Source organism: Balaenoptera acutorostrata, chromosome 6, assembly GCF_949987535.1.
Source record: "Balaenoptera acutorostrata chromosome 6, mBalAcu1.1, whole genome shotgun sequence".
NCBI lineage: Eukaryota > Metazoa > Chordata > Mammalia > Artiodactyla > Balaenopteridae > Balaenoptera > Balaenoptera acutorostrata.
The window spans coordinates 44,663,131-44,675,994 of record NC_080069.1 but is presented as its reverse complement, the minus strand read 5'-3'; the positions used below and the strand labels follow the sequence as shown (position 1 = coordinate 44,675,994).

General features: G+C 40.6%; 1 protein-coding gene across 1 annotated transcript in view; it reads right to left on the bottom strand.

The window, feature by feature from the left end:
• Positions 1 to 6,472, bottom strand: part of RIGI (RNA sensor RIG-I) — a 41,448-nt gene extending 34,976 nt beyond the window's left edge. Inside the window, 2 exon segments of the mRNA XM_057547909.1 lie at positions 243 to 377; positions 6,164 to 6,472. Coding sequence (XP_057403892.1) covers positions 243 to 377; positions 6,164 to 6,269 — 241 coding nt within the window. The 5' untranslated portion in view covers positions 6,270 to 6,472.
• Positions 6,473 to 12,864: the final 6,392 nt, after the last annotated feature.

The following is a 12,864-nucleotide window of genomic DNA, read 5'->3' as shown; positions in this document are numbered from 1 at the left end:
GATCTAACATCCAATAAACTTGCTAAACTGTCCCGTTAGTTATAATAATCTCTCTGTAGATTCCTTTGGATATTTCAGGTAGACAATTATAGCATCTGCCTGAAAATAGTCTTTACATTGCCTTAGATTAACAGACATGAACTAAATGTGGATACTTATAAATTAATAGTATTTCACTTTTACATCATTTTGAAACAGTTGAGTAATATACTCTGATTTGTGAGTAAAAAGAATGAACTAACCTGCTTGGTCAAGGGCATCCAAAAAGCTGCAGAACCAGCTTTCCTCCTGGAGCTCCAACAGGAACTGGAGAAAAAGTGAGGCAGCCTCCATTGGGCCCTTGTTGTTTTTCTCAGCCTGAATATGCTGCACCTCATCTACAAACAGAAGCAAGCATGACATCAAACTGCAGAAACTAATCATTGGAAGTAAAACCATTAATCATTGGAAGGGTTGGTTGTTAGACCTTCTCCAATGGGGCTGGGGAGTATAACAAATCACAGCAACGAAAGGAAGTGCAGGAAGGCAGCAAGTTCTCTGCCCAGGCCAATCACGCCCATTCTTGACCAACCCCCACCTCCCATCCTCTCTGGAAACTTCTCAATAGTTTGGTGTGGAAGTCTGGGAACACGCTGAAGGGCAGTCCTTAAGAAAAGGAGTTTCTTAAAGATGTTTGCAAGAGTCCCCATAGCAACGGAGAAGTCAGAGTAGCACCGGGTTAGGTGGAAGAACAAAGCCTTCTTCTAACATTTTGATGGCTTCTTGTTCAAAAGTCTAAATTAATTACAGGACTAAAAGAGTGTGAGGATAGGACCACTCATGTCATCAGTAACAATTACAGTGAACACAGCAAGCAGAGTTAGGATAATCAGAGATACTTTCATGGTCCTTTTTCCAGGCTTTTGCTAAGACGTGTAAAAAAATTAATAAACAGAAATCTCAATTAAAGAGTCAGGAAACCAGAAGGGGGCGCTCTCATGCCCTGTGAACATAGCAGAGCCCAAGAGGAAGAAGACAGACTCTTCTTTCCTGTCAACGACTCAGCCAATGAAAAGCCATGGACTCTTTGTTTACTACAGCCCTCCCAGCCTCCTTTCCTCTCTATAAAAGTGTTCTCCTTCCTTTGCCCTGCAGGGACTTGCACATGGCTGCCATGGTTGCAGACCCCAGATTGCAATTCTCTGCTGACCCTGAAAAACCCATCTTTGCTGGAGAAATATCTGGCAGTCTATTCATTTCAGGTCAACAGACAGTAGGAAATATAGCAGAAAAGCGAAAGCAAAAGAAGCTAAAGAGAAACGCAGTGAGGTCAGGTAACAGAAAACTATCCACCAACCAGCTGGTGGTCATATTGATTTTGTACACTAACTCCACGTCTGCGCTGGTGACCAAACCTTTGCCTTCGCGTGACCTGATATTTGATAATTTTCCATTTTTTCCCCATTGTCAGTGGAATGTAAATTCCAATGGAGTAAGCCAGTTGTCTAGCTGGTTAACCTATGTATTTTCAGAGTTTAGAAGAAGACCTAGTACTTAATATACACTTAACAAAGGTGTGCTGAATGAATGAAAGAAGGAAAGAATGCATTCCTTCTTTGCAACACTAAAACAAACCCTTTTAAAGTGTAAAATTCTTCAATAGTTTTTAGAGTTTTAAATCTAATTTTACTGCCTTTTCATTACTATCTAATTTTAGTGCCTTTTCATCACTGTAAAAATAGATCTTGTACCCATTAGCAGTCATCCCCATTTCCCCTCCCCCTAGCCCCAGGTAACCACTAATATTCTTGGGTCTCTATGGATTTGCCGGTTTGGGACATTTCATATGAATGGAATCATATAATATGTGGTCCTTGTGGTCCTTCACTTAGCATAATGTTTTCAATGTTCATCTATTGTGTATCATTTATCATTCAATTCTTTTCCTTGCTAAATAATATGTCATTGTACGGATACGCCACATTTTGTCTATCCATTCATCAGTTAATGGGCATTTAGGTTGTTTCTACATGTTGTCTTTTATGAATAGTAATGTTATGAACATTCATGTACAAGTTTTTGTGTGGACATATATATTCATTTCTCTTGAGTATACACCTAGGCATGAGATTGCTGGGTCCTATGGTAACTCCATGTTTAACACTGTAAGGAATTGCCAACCTGTTATCCAAAGGAGCTGCACCATTTTACAGTCCTACCAGCAATGTATGAGGATTCCAATTTCTATACATGCTTGCCAACACTTTTTACTATCTTTTTAATTTTAGCCATCTATATTAGTTTCCTGTGTCTGCAGTAACAAATTACCACAAACTGGGTGGCTTAAAACAATAGAAACTTATTCTCTCACAGTTCTGGAGGCCAGAGTCTGAAACCAAGGTGCTGGCAGGGCCACACTCTCCCTGAAGGCGGTAAGGCACAAGGCATTCCTGGCCTCTTCCCGCTTCTGGTGGCTGTTGGCATTCCTTGGCTTGCGGCCACATCACTCCACTCTTTGCCTCTTTCTTCACGTTACCTTCTCCTCTGTTTGTCTGGCAGCTGCATCACCACAATCTCTGCCTCTGCCTTCACATGCCATTCTCTTTGTTCCTCTATGTCTTCACATGGCTGTCTTCTTAGGAGGACACCAATCACATTTGATCAGGAGCCCAACCTACTCCAGGATGACCTCATCTTAACTAATTACCTCTGTAAAGATCCTATTTCCAAATAAGGTCACATTCTGAAGCCTGGGGTCAGGACCTCAATGTATGTTTTTTGGGGGATAATTCAATGCATAACAGTAACCTATCTTGTCACCTATCCCAGCATCCTTGGGCACACAACCCTTTGCAATAGTTAATCCTTTTCCTAAACCTAGTCCTTACAGCTGGGTTCTTGCTCCCAGGCTTCTCTGCTGTTTGTTCTTCCGCTAGACGTGCTACCTACGAGCCATTACGGATAGTCCACATGGAGGTCCAGATTCGTCTAGTCACAGCTGAGACCTTCCCAGGTAAACTGCCTCGCCATATCCTGGGCAGTTTAGTTTTACTCTGTACATGGTTGGGCCCACCGTGATGCTGCCTGGCCCCAATATCTGCGGCTACTAGGTAGTGTTACTTTCCTCTAAAGCACTGGGAGTTTAATGCTTGGAAACTCGCATTTTGGACAGGCCGTATCTCTCACTCCTTTTGCCATCCTGGCCACTCTTGTGATGCTATCCTCAGCTCCCCAAGGCAGAATTTCTTGGTCTTTCCCTGTGCTTTCTCAGTTAATTTACATGCCTCTGACTGGAGTGCTGACACTGCATAGTATATAGTAATCATTTGGGGGCCTGTCTTCTCCCTTAGACCGTGACCATGAGCATGTTGTACTCATTTTATCTGCATCTTTGTCTTCTAATCATCAACAAAGTGCCCGGCTCATGCATGTGTCCAGAATATGTTACTGAAGGAATGGACAAATGCTTAGAATATTGCCCACCAGCACCCTTCCAGGATAAGGGTTAGTCTTGACTCCAAAGGGATATTGCAAAAAATCTGTAGCCCACACCCAGGTCTACCTTGAAACATCCTGGATAACTTGTGAATAAGCAAAGCCTTGAGGTACCCCAGTAACCAAGCAAGCTCTCCAGAAGAAACACGGCTGCAGTGCTCCTTTCGCAAGAGGCAAATCATGCACAATATCCAACATGTGGAGAGAAGGATTATAGTAAGAGATAGTGGATGTTGTTAGTGTAATTTAAACATATTGGGGTATTTGTGTGTGTGTGTATGGGGAATGTATGGGCATAAGGAGAGTATGGATAAGCTCCCACTGCTTTCTAATGAGGGCAAAAAAAATGAGTCTAAAAGCTTCTATCCAGCCATAATGCTCTTTTGTGTCTGTGCTCCTTCACTGAATCCTGATGATAAAATATATTTGTCACAGTTAAGGTTAACCAATAGAATCCAGAGCTTCCAAAGCAGCCAAGAAAAAAAAAAAAATAGGGGATAGAGAACTTTATCAATCTAACAGAAAACAGAAAAAGATGGGGAGAAAGCAAAGAGTTTATGTGATAAAATATAAAGAAATGAACAGGAAAGATGTAAACCAACTAAATGAAAACAGCTGCCTCAAGGGAAGGGCTCGAAATAAAAACTCTATGGTATCGTTAACAGTCAAAAATAAGAAAATATTATACAGTGTTCTTCAGCCTGCTTTTCTAACTTACCTTTTGGTATTTTTATTGTGATTGTATTGTAACTATAAATTAAAACTAATATATATTAAAAAGCTATCCCACTTATGTGCTCCCTTAGCACACTACGGTTTTCCATCGAAGCACTCACCACACTTTATTACCATTGTTCTGTTACTTGCCTTCACATGTGCACTCTAATCCCTCAGGGCAGGAACCATTTCTATGGAGCTCACCAGTGGACCCTCAGTTCCCAACAGAATGCTTCCTATTAGATAATATGTGTAGTAATATGTGTTAATTGTCTCCAATGCTAGCCTAATGCCTAACACACCTTAACTGGGGTTAAGTTGCTGGTAATTGAATCAATACATGAGTGCATGAAAGAATGGGATTCCTAGCATTGTTAGGGTTTCACTCATCCCAAGGATTTCTAGAAGAGACAGATGTCTTGCATGGCTTACATTCTTCAAGGGCCCAAGCTACTCTTTTGTTACTTTTCTCTGAGCACAACTAGAAAGTAGGGGTCTATTTGTGTTGGTGGCATTCTTTCACTCCTCACTCCACAACCTGTGCTTTGGTTTTGCACAGCAATTAGCACTCAAGTTACCTGTCTGCTTTAATGCAATTTCCAAAAACCGCCTCACATCAGGAAAGCTACGTAGGCACTTGGAGCAGATTCCTTCTCTCATCTCAACCCTTCCAGGCACCACCCCTCCCTTCTCTTCTCCCCAAGCGTCTGCTCACCTCTGCCACAAAGCACTTCAATACAAATTTGTAAAATGGCCATTATCCATCATCAAGGGACTTATAAACCACATGGAAACACCTGAATTGAAGCCTAAAGCCATTCACTCCAGGGAGTCTTGCTCCTCTCATAATTCAAAAAGATTCATGCACCCCAGTGTTCACAGCAGCACTATTTACAATAGTCAAGACATGGAAGAAACCTAAATGTCCACTGACAGAGGAATGGATAAAGAAGATGTAGTACATGTATACAATGGAATATTACTCAGCCATAAAAAAGAATGAAATAATGCCATTTGCAGCAACATGGATGGACCTAGAGATTATCATACTAAGTGAAGTAAATCAGACAGAGACAAATACCATATGATACCACTTATATGTGGAATCTAAAAAAGTGATACAAATGAACTTATTGACAAAACAGAAACAGACTCACAGACTTTGAAAAGAAACTTATGGTTACCAAAGGGGAACCCTAGGGGAGAGGGATAAATTAGGAGTCTGGGATTAATGTATACACACTACTACACGTGAAATAGATAATCAACAAGCACCTACTGTATAGCACGGGGAACTCTACTCAATATTCTGTAATAACCTATATGGGAAAAGAATCTGAAAAAGAATGGAATATGTATATGTATAACTGAATCACTTTGCTGTACACCTGAAACTAATACAACACTGTAAATCAACTATACCCCAATATAAAATAAAAATTAAATTTAAAAAAAGTTTCCAGTTATTTGGTAGTGCAAATAAGATCCAGATCCGGCAGAGTAAGCCTCAACTTCCTTTGAGTTCTGACAGCACTTTGCAATCATTTGTGTACTTCTGTCCTCAACCGTCTCCCATCTCCAAACCCTTGGACTTTAAAGTATTTTAAGGAAGGGCTTGTATCTTATTCTGAATCTCTGATGTCAGCCCAAAGACAAACACAGTAGACGTTAAGTATTAGTAGAAATAAATGAAATGGACAGCGACTTGTTTCCCCAGCTTTAAATCTAAATAGACGTGCACCCCTAAGCAAGTCATTTCACCTCGCTGGGACTCAGTTTCCCTATCTGGGTCTCCAAGTGCTCCTCAAACTCTGACAATCTCTAGTCTAAAACGCTGTGCAGATCTTGCCACAAACCCGGTGTTCCCAGCAAGCTACCTGTATTGATTGAAAGACCGGGGAAAAGCAAGGCGGAAATAAGTCCTGAACTGTTTTCTTGCCCCAAGGGGCAAGCGCCGCTGGGAACCACTCACCGTCCCTAAACCAGGGCGTCACGTAGCTCAGGATGTAGGTAGAGTCCACGAAGTTCCTGACATGGTCCCGGAAGGCATGCAGACTCTGCAGCTGCTCGGCGGTCATGCCGGCGGCTCCGCTCCCCGCGAGGTCCTCGCCTCGCCTGCGCTCCGCTCCCTGCGCTCAGCTCCCAAGAAAGCCCCGCGAGCCGGGAGGGATTGTCCAAGAAAAGCACCCAGCACCGAGAGGCGCAGCTGCATGGAAACCAGGACTGCCAACGAAAAATCGAAACTGCAATCAGGTGGGGGAGGCGGGGGCCGCCCAGTCTCCGCTCGCGCAGGTCTCCTGCGCGGTTTCGTTTCCTCTCTGGCTGCCAGGCCCACCCACCCGCGGGCGCACGCTGATCCAGAGGGACCCAAGAGGACCCCTGCGAATTGCTTTCTGATGTTCATTTTATTCATCTTACTTTCTATTTTGCGTTTACAGCGGTAAAATTTAGTTAAAATAAAATGCACAGATTTTAATTTACAATTCTGAGTTTTAGAAAATGTATGCGGGTGTAACCACCTTCCCCAGGTTGTGTGGGTCCTGTGGCCAAGTGTCTTAACTTTACAGGGAACTGTCACCTGTCTTCCAAAATGGCCGTCCCATGGTCCCTTCCCTCCTGGAGTGTGAGACAGCTTCAGGTGATGCACATCCTGGAAATACACGCGTCGGTCAGTTTTTTTGTTCGCTTGCTTGGTTTGGTTTTTTGCCAGGTGTGAAATGGTGCATTATTGTCAAATATATGTACTCCAGATATCTTCTCCCAGTCTGTGACTTATCATTTCATTTTCTTCAAGGTGTCTTTTCAATACAAATCTATTTTGGTGCAATCTAATTTATAGGGTTTTTAAATTTTTTGTTTACTGCCTTTTGTGTCCTCTTTAGTAAATCTTTGCCTACTCCAAGGTCATAAATATATTCTGTGTTTTCTTTAAGAGTCTTTGTGCTTTTAGCTTTTACGTTTAGGTTATGACCATCTCAAATTAATTTTGTTGTGGTGTGAGGCAGCGGTCAAGGTTTCATTTTATTCCTGTACTTCCAGTTGTTCCACAGTTTCATTTGTTGAAAACTCTTCCTTCTCCCATTGAATGGCCTCTGGCACCTTTGTCAAAAAAAACAGTTGACTGTATGTGTGCAGGTCTATTTCTAACTCTATTCTGATCCACTTATCTAGTTGCTGATACTGCTTTTTTCTTCTTTGTAAAGATTATATTGACTATTCTGGGATTTTGACTATATTGGGACTTTGATCGGAATTACATTGAACCTACAGATGAATTTGAGAAGTGACATTTTTAACAACGTCAAGCCTTCGAACCCATGAACGTACATTTTCATTTATTTAGGTCTTTAATTTCCCTCAGCAATATTTTATAGTTTTAAGAGTACAGATCTTCTACATATCTGTTAAATTTATTCTTAACTATTTTATGTTCTTTGATGCTACTGTAAATTGAATTGTTTTTAAAGTTTCATTTTCAAATTGTTTGTTGCTAGTATATAGAATTCACTAATTCACTTATTAGTTCTAGTGATTATTCTATAGATTTCTTAAAAATCTCTAGGTAAACAATCATGTCATTTTTGAATACATGGTTTTTACTTCTTTTCCAATGCTTATGCCTTTTATTTTGCTTCCTTTCCTTAGGGCACCTCCTATGGCTTCCAACAGAAAGTTGAATAAAACTGGTGAGAATTGACACCCTTATTACTTGTCTCAGCAGGGAAACAATGTTTCACTTTAATTACAAAGTTTGTAACAGAGAAGAACAAACCTGACTCAATATTGAATCTATTCCTTTAGCTCTAACCTTTGTGCTCTGTTGCCTGTGCTTAGTCATGCTGGCTCTGCACGAAGGGCTCCTCAAACTCAAAAGCATATTGCCTCCAGCCTGAAATATACAGGATAGCCCATTCTCAAGGCTCTGACCTTTAAAGGTGTAACACTTTTCCATTCATATAGAGATTAAAAGTTGCAGAACAGAGAATAACATTCGTCTTGTTGGAGGTTTATAGGAACATGTGACCAGACCTACCTTGACAGCTGCAAGAAGAAAGGATTCCTGCACCAAGAAGTCTGCAGCAACCAGCCACACCCCCTCCCATTTTAGTATAAAAGAAGCCTGAATTCTGACTCAGGCAAGACGGTTCTTTGGTACACTAGTCCGCCATCTTCACAGTCCACTGGCTTTCCAAATAAAGTCGCTATTCCTTGCCCCAACACCTCATCTCTTGATTTATTGGCCTGTCGTTCGGTAAGCAGTACAAGCTTGGACTTGGCAAACAAGTTGGCTGTTGTTTTTTCGTAGATGCCCTTTATCAGATTAATGTTTTCTTGTATTCCTAGTTTGCTCAGAGTTTTTATCATGAATCTGTGTTGAATTTCTCAAATGTTTTTTTCTGTATCTATTGAGGTGATCATATATCCTGTTAACATACTAAACATTGATATTTATTTATTTATTTATTTTGGCTGTGTTGGGTCTTTGTTGCTATGTGCCGGCTTTCTTTCTAGTTGTGGCGAGCGGGGGCTACTCTTTGTGGTGGTGCGTGGGCTTCTCATTGCGGTGGCCTCTCTTGTTGTGGAGCACGGGCTCTAGGCACGCGGGCTTCAGGAGTTGTGGCACGCGGGCTCAGTAGTTGTGGCTCGCAGGCTCTAGAGCACAGGCTCAGTAGTTGTGACGCACGGGCTTAGTTGCTCCACGGCATGTGGTTTCTTCCCGTAGCAGGGCTCGAACCCGTGTCCCCTGCATTGGCAGGTGGATTCTTAACCACTGCGCCACCAGGGAAGCCCCACTGATTGATTTTTGAATATTAAACCAACCTAGAACTCTTGGGATAAATCCCATCTGGTCATGATGTAGCACCCTTTTTAAAATTATTCTTTTCTCCTACTTCCTTTGGGTTTAATTTGTTCTTCTTTTACTAACTTGTTAAGGTAGAAGTTTAGATCACTAATTTTATACATCTTTCTTTCCTAATATAAGCATTTAAGGTTATAAATTTCCCTTTTCTCATCTAAGTTCTAACATCCCATCAGTTTTGATACATTGTATTTTCAATGTCATTCCATTTGAAATAGTTTCTAATATCCCTGTGATTTCTTCTTTAACCTATGAGTTAATTAGAAGTGTGCTGTTTATTTTTCAAATATTGGGAATTTCCTAAACAGCTTGATGTTATTGACTTCTGATTTTAAACTGTTGTGATCCAAAAGCATACGTTGTAAGATTTCAGTCTTTTGAAACTGAAACTTGCCTTATGGCCCAGCATGTAATGACTAGCTTGATATATCAAGTATCTTCTAGATACACTTAAGAAGAACGTGTATTCTGCAGTTCTTGAGTATAATGTTTGATAAATTTCAATTATGTCAGGTTGGTTTATTAGTGTGGTTCTAGTCTTCTATACCCTTACTAATTTTGTCTACTTGTTATATCAAGTAGTGAGAGGGGGTGTTGAAATCTCCAACTATGATTATTGATTTGTCCATGTGTCCCTTTTATTCTATCAGTTTTTCCTTCATAAATTTTGTAGCTCTGTTATTAGATGCATACATATTTAGGATTGTTGTTTTCCTGATAAATTATGTCTTTATCATTATGAAATGTCTTTTTGATACTTGTTATATCAAAGTCTACGTCATGTGTTATTACAAAACCCGTAACAGCTTTCTTATGCTTACTGTTTGCATGGTATATCTTTTTCCATCCTATTGCTTTCAACCTCTCTGTTAATATTTAAAGTGCACCTCTAGTATATAGCTTATAATTAGGTGTTCCTTTTTTATCCAGTCTGACAATCTCTGCCTTTTAATTGGAGCATTAAATCTATTTCCATTTAATTATTATATGGGTTTAAAACTGCAATTTTGCTGTTTGTTGCATCTGATTTTGTTCCTCTGCTCTATTCCTTTGGGTTAATAAAATATATATTTTACTTTTATCTTTCTTAGCTATAAATTCTTTGTTTTCTTTTAGCTTTCTCTTCCTCCCCCCACCCATATATGTGTACACATAGTGGTTGCTCTGTTGTTCACAACATGCATCTTTAATTTATATCAGTCTACTTTTTTTTTTAATTTTTTTAAATAAATTTATTTATTTATTTTATTTTTGCGTTGGGTCTTCATTGCTGTGCACGGGCTTTCTCTAGTTGCGGCGAGCGGGGGCTACTCTTGGTTGCAGTGCGCGGGCTTCTCATTGCGGTGGCTTCTCTTGTTGCGGAGCACGGGCTCTAAGCATGCGGGTTTCAGTAGTTGTGGCTCGCGGGCTCTAGAGTGCAGGCTCAGTAGTTGTGGCGCACGGGCTTAGTTGCTCCATGGCATGTGGGATCTTCCCGGACCAGGGCTCGAACCCGTGTCCCCTGCATTGGCAGGCGGAGTCTTAACCACTGCGCCACCAGGGAAGCCCCTATATCAGTCTACTTATAATCAATATGATAAGATCAAGTAAATATAAAGTAAAAGTATAAGATCCTTGCAACCATGTAATTCCATCCACCCCAGCCCATCATTTGTGCTATTGTCCTAACTTTTACACTTCTATATATTATAAACCACATAATACAATGTTTTAAGCTTTATTGTAAAAAGTCAGTTGTCTTTTAAATAAAATAAGAAAATGAGAGTCTTTTCTATTTTCCTGTGCTTTTTACCATTTCTGATGCTATTCATTCCCATTTGTAGATACTGGTTTCTTTCCATCTGATGTCACTTCTCTTCTGGCTCCTCCAATACGTTGTTTAGGCTTCCAGTGAATTTTTCATTTTAAGTATTATTTTGAAAAGTTCTAAGAGTTCTACTGGTTTTTTCTACTTTCAGTTTCTCAGCTGAGAAACTCTGTGTTCATTATAGCTATCTTCTCTTTAAGTTCACGTATATATTTCTAATAGTGTCTTTAAAGTCTCTGTCTGCTAATTCCATCATGTGGATTATCTCACAGCATGTTTTTTTTTAAATTTTTTTTAAAATTAATTAATTTATTAATTTATTTTTGGCTGTGTTGGGTCTTCATTTCTGTGTGAGGGCTTTCTCTAGTTGTGGCGAGCGGGGGCCACTCTTCATCGCGGTGCGCGGGCCTCTGTCGCGGCCTCTCTTGTTGCGGAGCACAGGCTCCAGACGCGCAGGCTCAGTAGTTGTGGCTCATGGGCCTAGTTGCTCCGTGGCATGTGGGATCTTCCCAGACCAGGGCTCGAACCCGTGTCCCCTGCATTGGCAGGCAGATTCTCAACCACTGCACCACCAGGGAAGCCCCTCACAGCATGTTTCTGTAACTGTTTTTTCTCTTGCCTATGGATTCCTTCACATGTCTAATAATTTTTTATTTTACACTGGACATTACAGATATGCTGTAGACTCTCTGGATTCTATTATTTTCTCTGGAGAGTGTTGCTTTTTGTTCTAGCATGCTAACTTACCAGCTATTCATTTTGAAATTACAGAGGCCTTGTTTCACACATTGGGGTGGGTTTCACACATCTGTTAAAGTTTTGCCTTTAATGAAAGGTGACTCCCTTATTCAGGGGTATAGTCTTTTCTGCTAAGGCAGGGCCCTGAGGGGTTTCAAGTGAAAAGCCCTACATGTTTCCACTGCCTTTCCAAGTTGGTGGGACTCAGACTCCAAATTCTGCCTTCCCTTCCCAGCTGAGATATCTGTTGAGCTTTTCCAGCCTTCCAGCTATTGCTTACCTGGGCCCCTTGGATTCTCCCCTGCATGTATACATCTCAAGGACAGCTAAGGATTTGAGTGAAGGTTATATATGAATTCTAGGGGTCCCCCTTTGTGTTTCCTTTCTTTCAGAATTTCCCCCCTCAGTATCGTCACTTTGGCAGCCCCAGGGTTCATCTTCTAATTCAATGCCTGTGATTTTCTGCTTGTCTGCAAACCTCCATGTGGACTGGGGGGGAACCCCTAGAAGAAAAGCCAAATAAATGCAGTTCTCATGCAGTACAGTTCCTGTCTTTCAGTAGTCTAATTCCCTCTAGTTTCTGCCTTTTGATTTTTTTTTCAGTGCCTTCAAGTACTTGTTCTTTATATTTCGTCCATTTTTATCACTGTTACACAAGCTATTCTGCCACTAGTTGGGTTTAGATTTTTAACTGAGAAAAAGAAATCAGATCCAAAATTCCTTAAAAAAAAAAAAGAAAAAGACATGCTTCCTTTTATGCTACCAGTAGGAAACAACAGAGCTTTGAATAACAGTGGATTTATTAAACATCAACAATTATAGTGTAGAATCTCAAAGAACTGAAGTCCCAGAGATAGAGTCATGTGATAGATTTGTACGTAAAATCTGACCAAGGTTGGGGAAGAAGGGAAGTGTCACAGAATGGTGAGAAGAAAGGATTCAGCAGACTCTCTACCTCACCTGGGCATTACTTCATCCAATGCATTTACAGAGTATCTACTGTATGTCAGGTATTGTGAAAAGAACTGGGTATCTGGAGATATGTGAAAAACAGTCTCCCTCAGAAGCTTAGAGTCTGATTGGAGGAGGGAGCAGACAATAAAGATGTAAAAGTGTAAACAATTAAGAAATTGCCTAATGTGAAGTAATACAAAGAAAGCAAGTAGAGTCATGAGATGGAAAATAATGGACATTGGAAAAAACTATTTTAATACAATGGTAAGAGAATATTTTTCTGAGTAGGTCACATTTCAGCTGAATCTTTAAG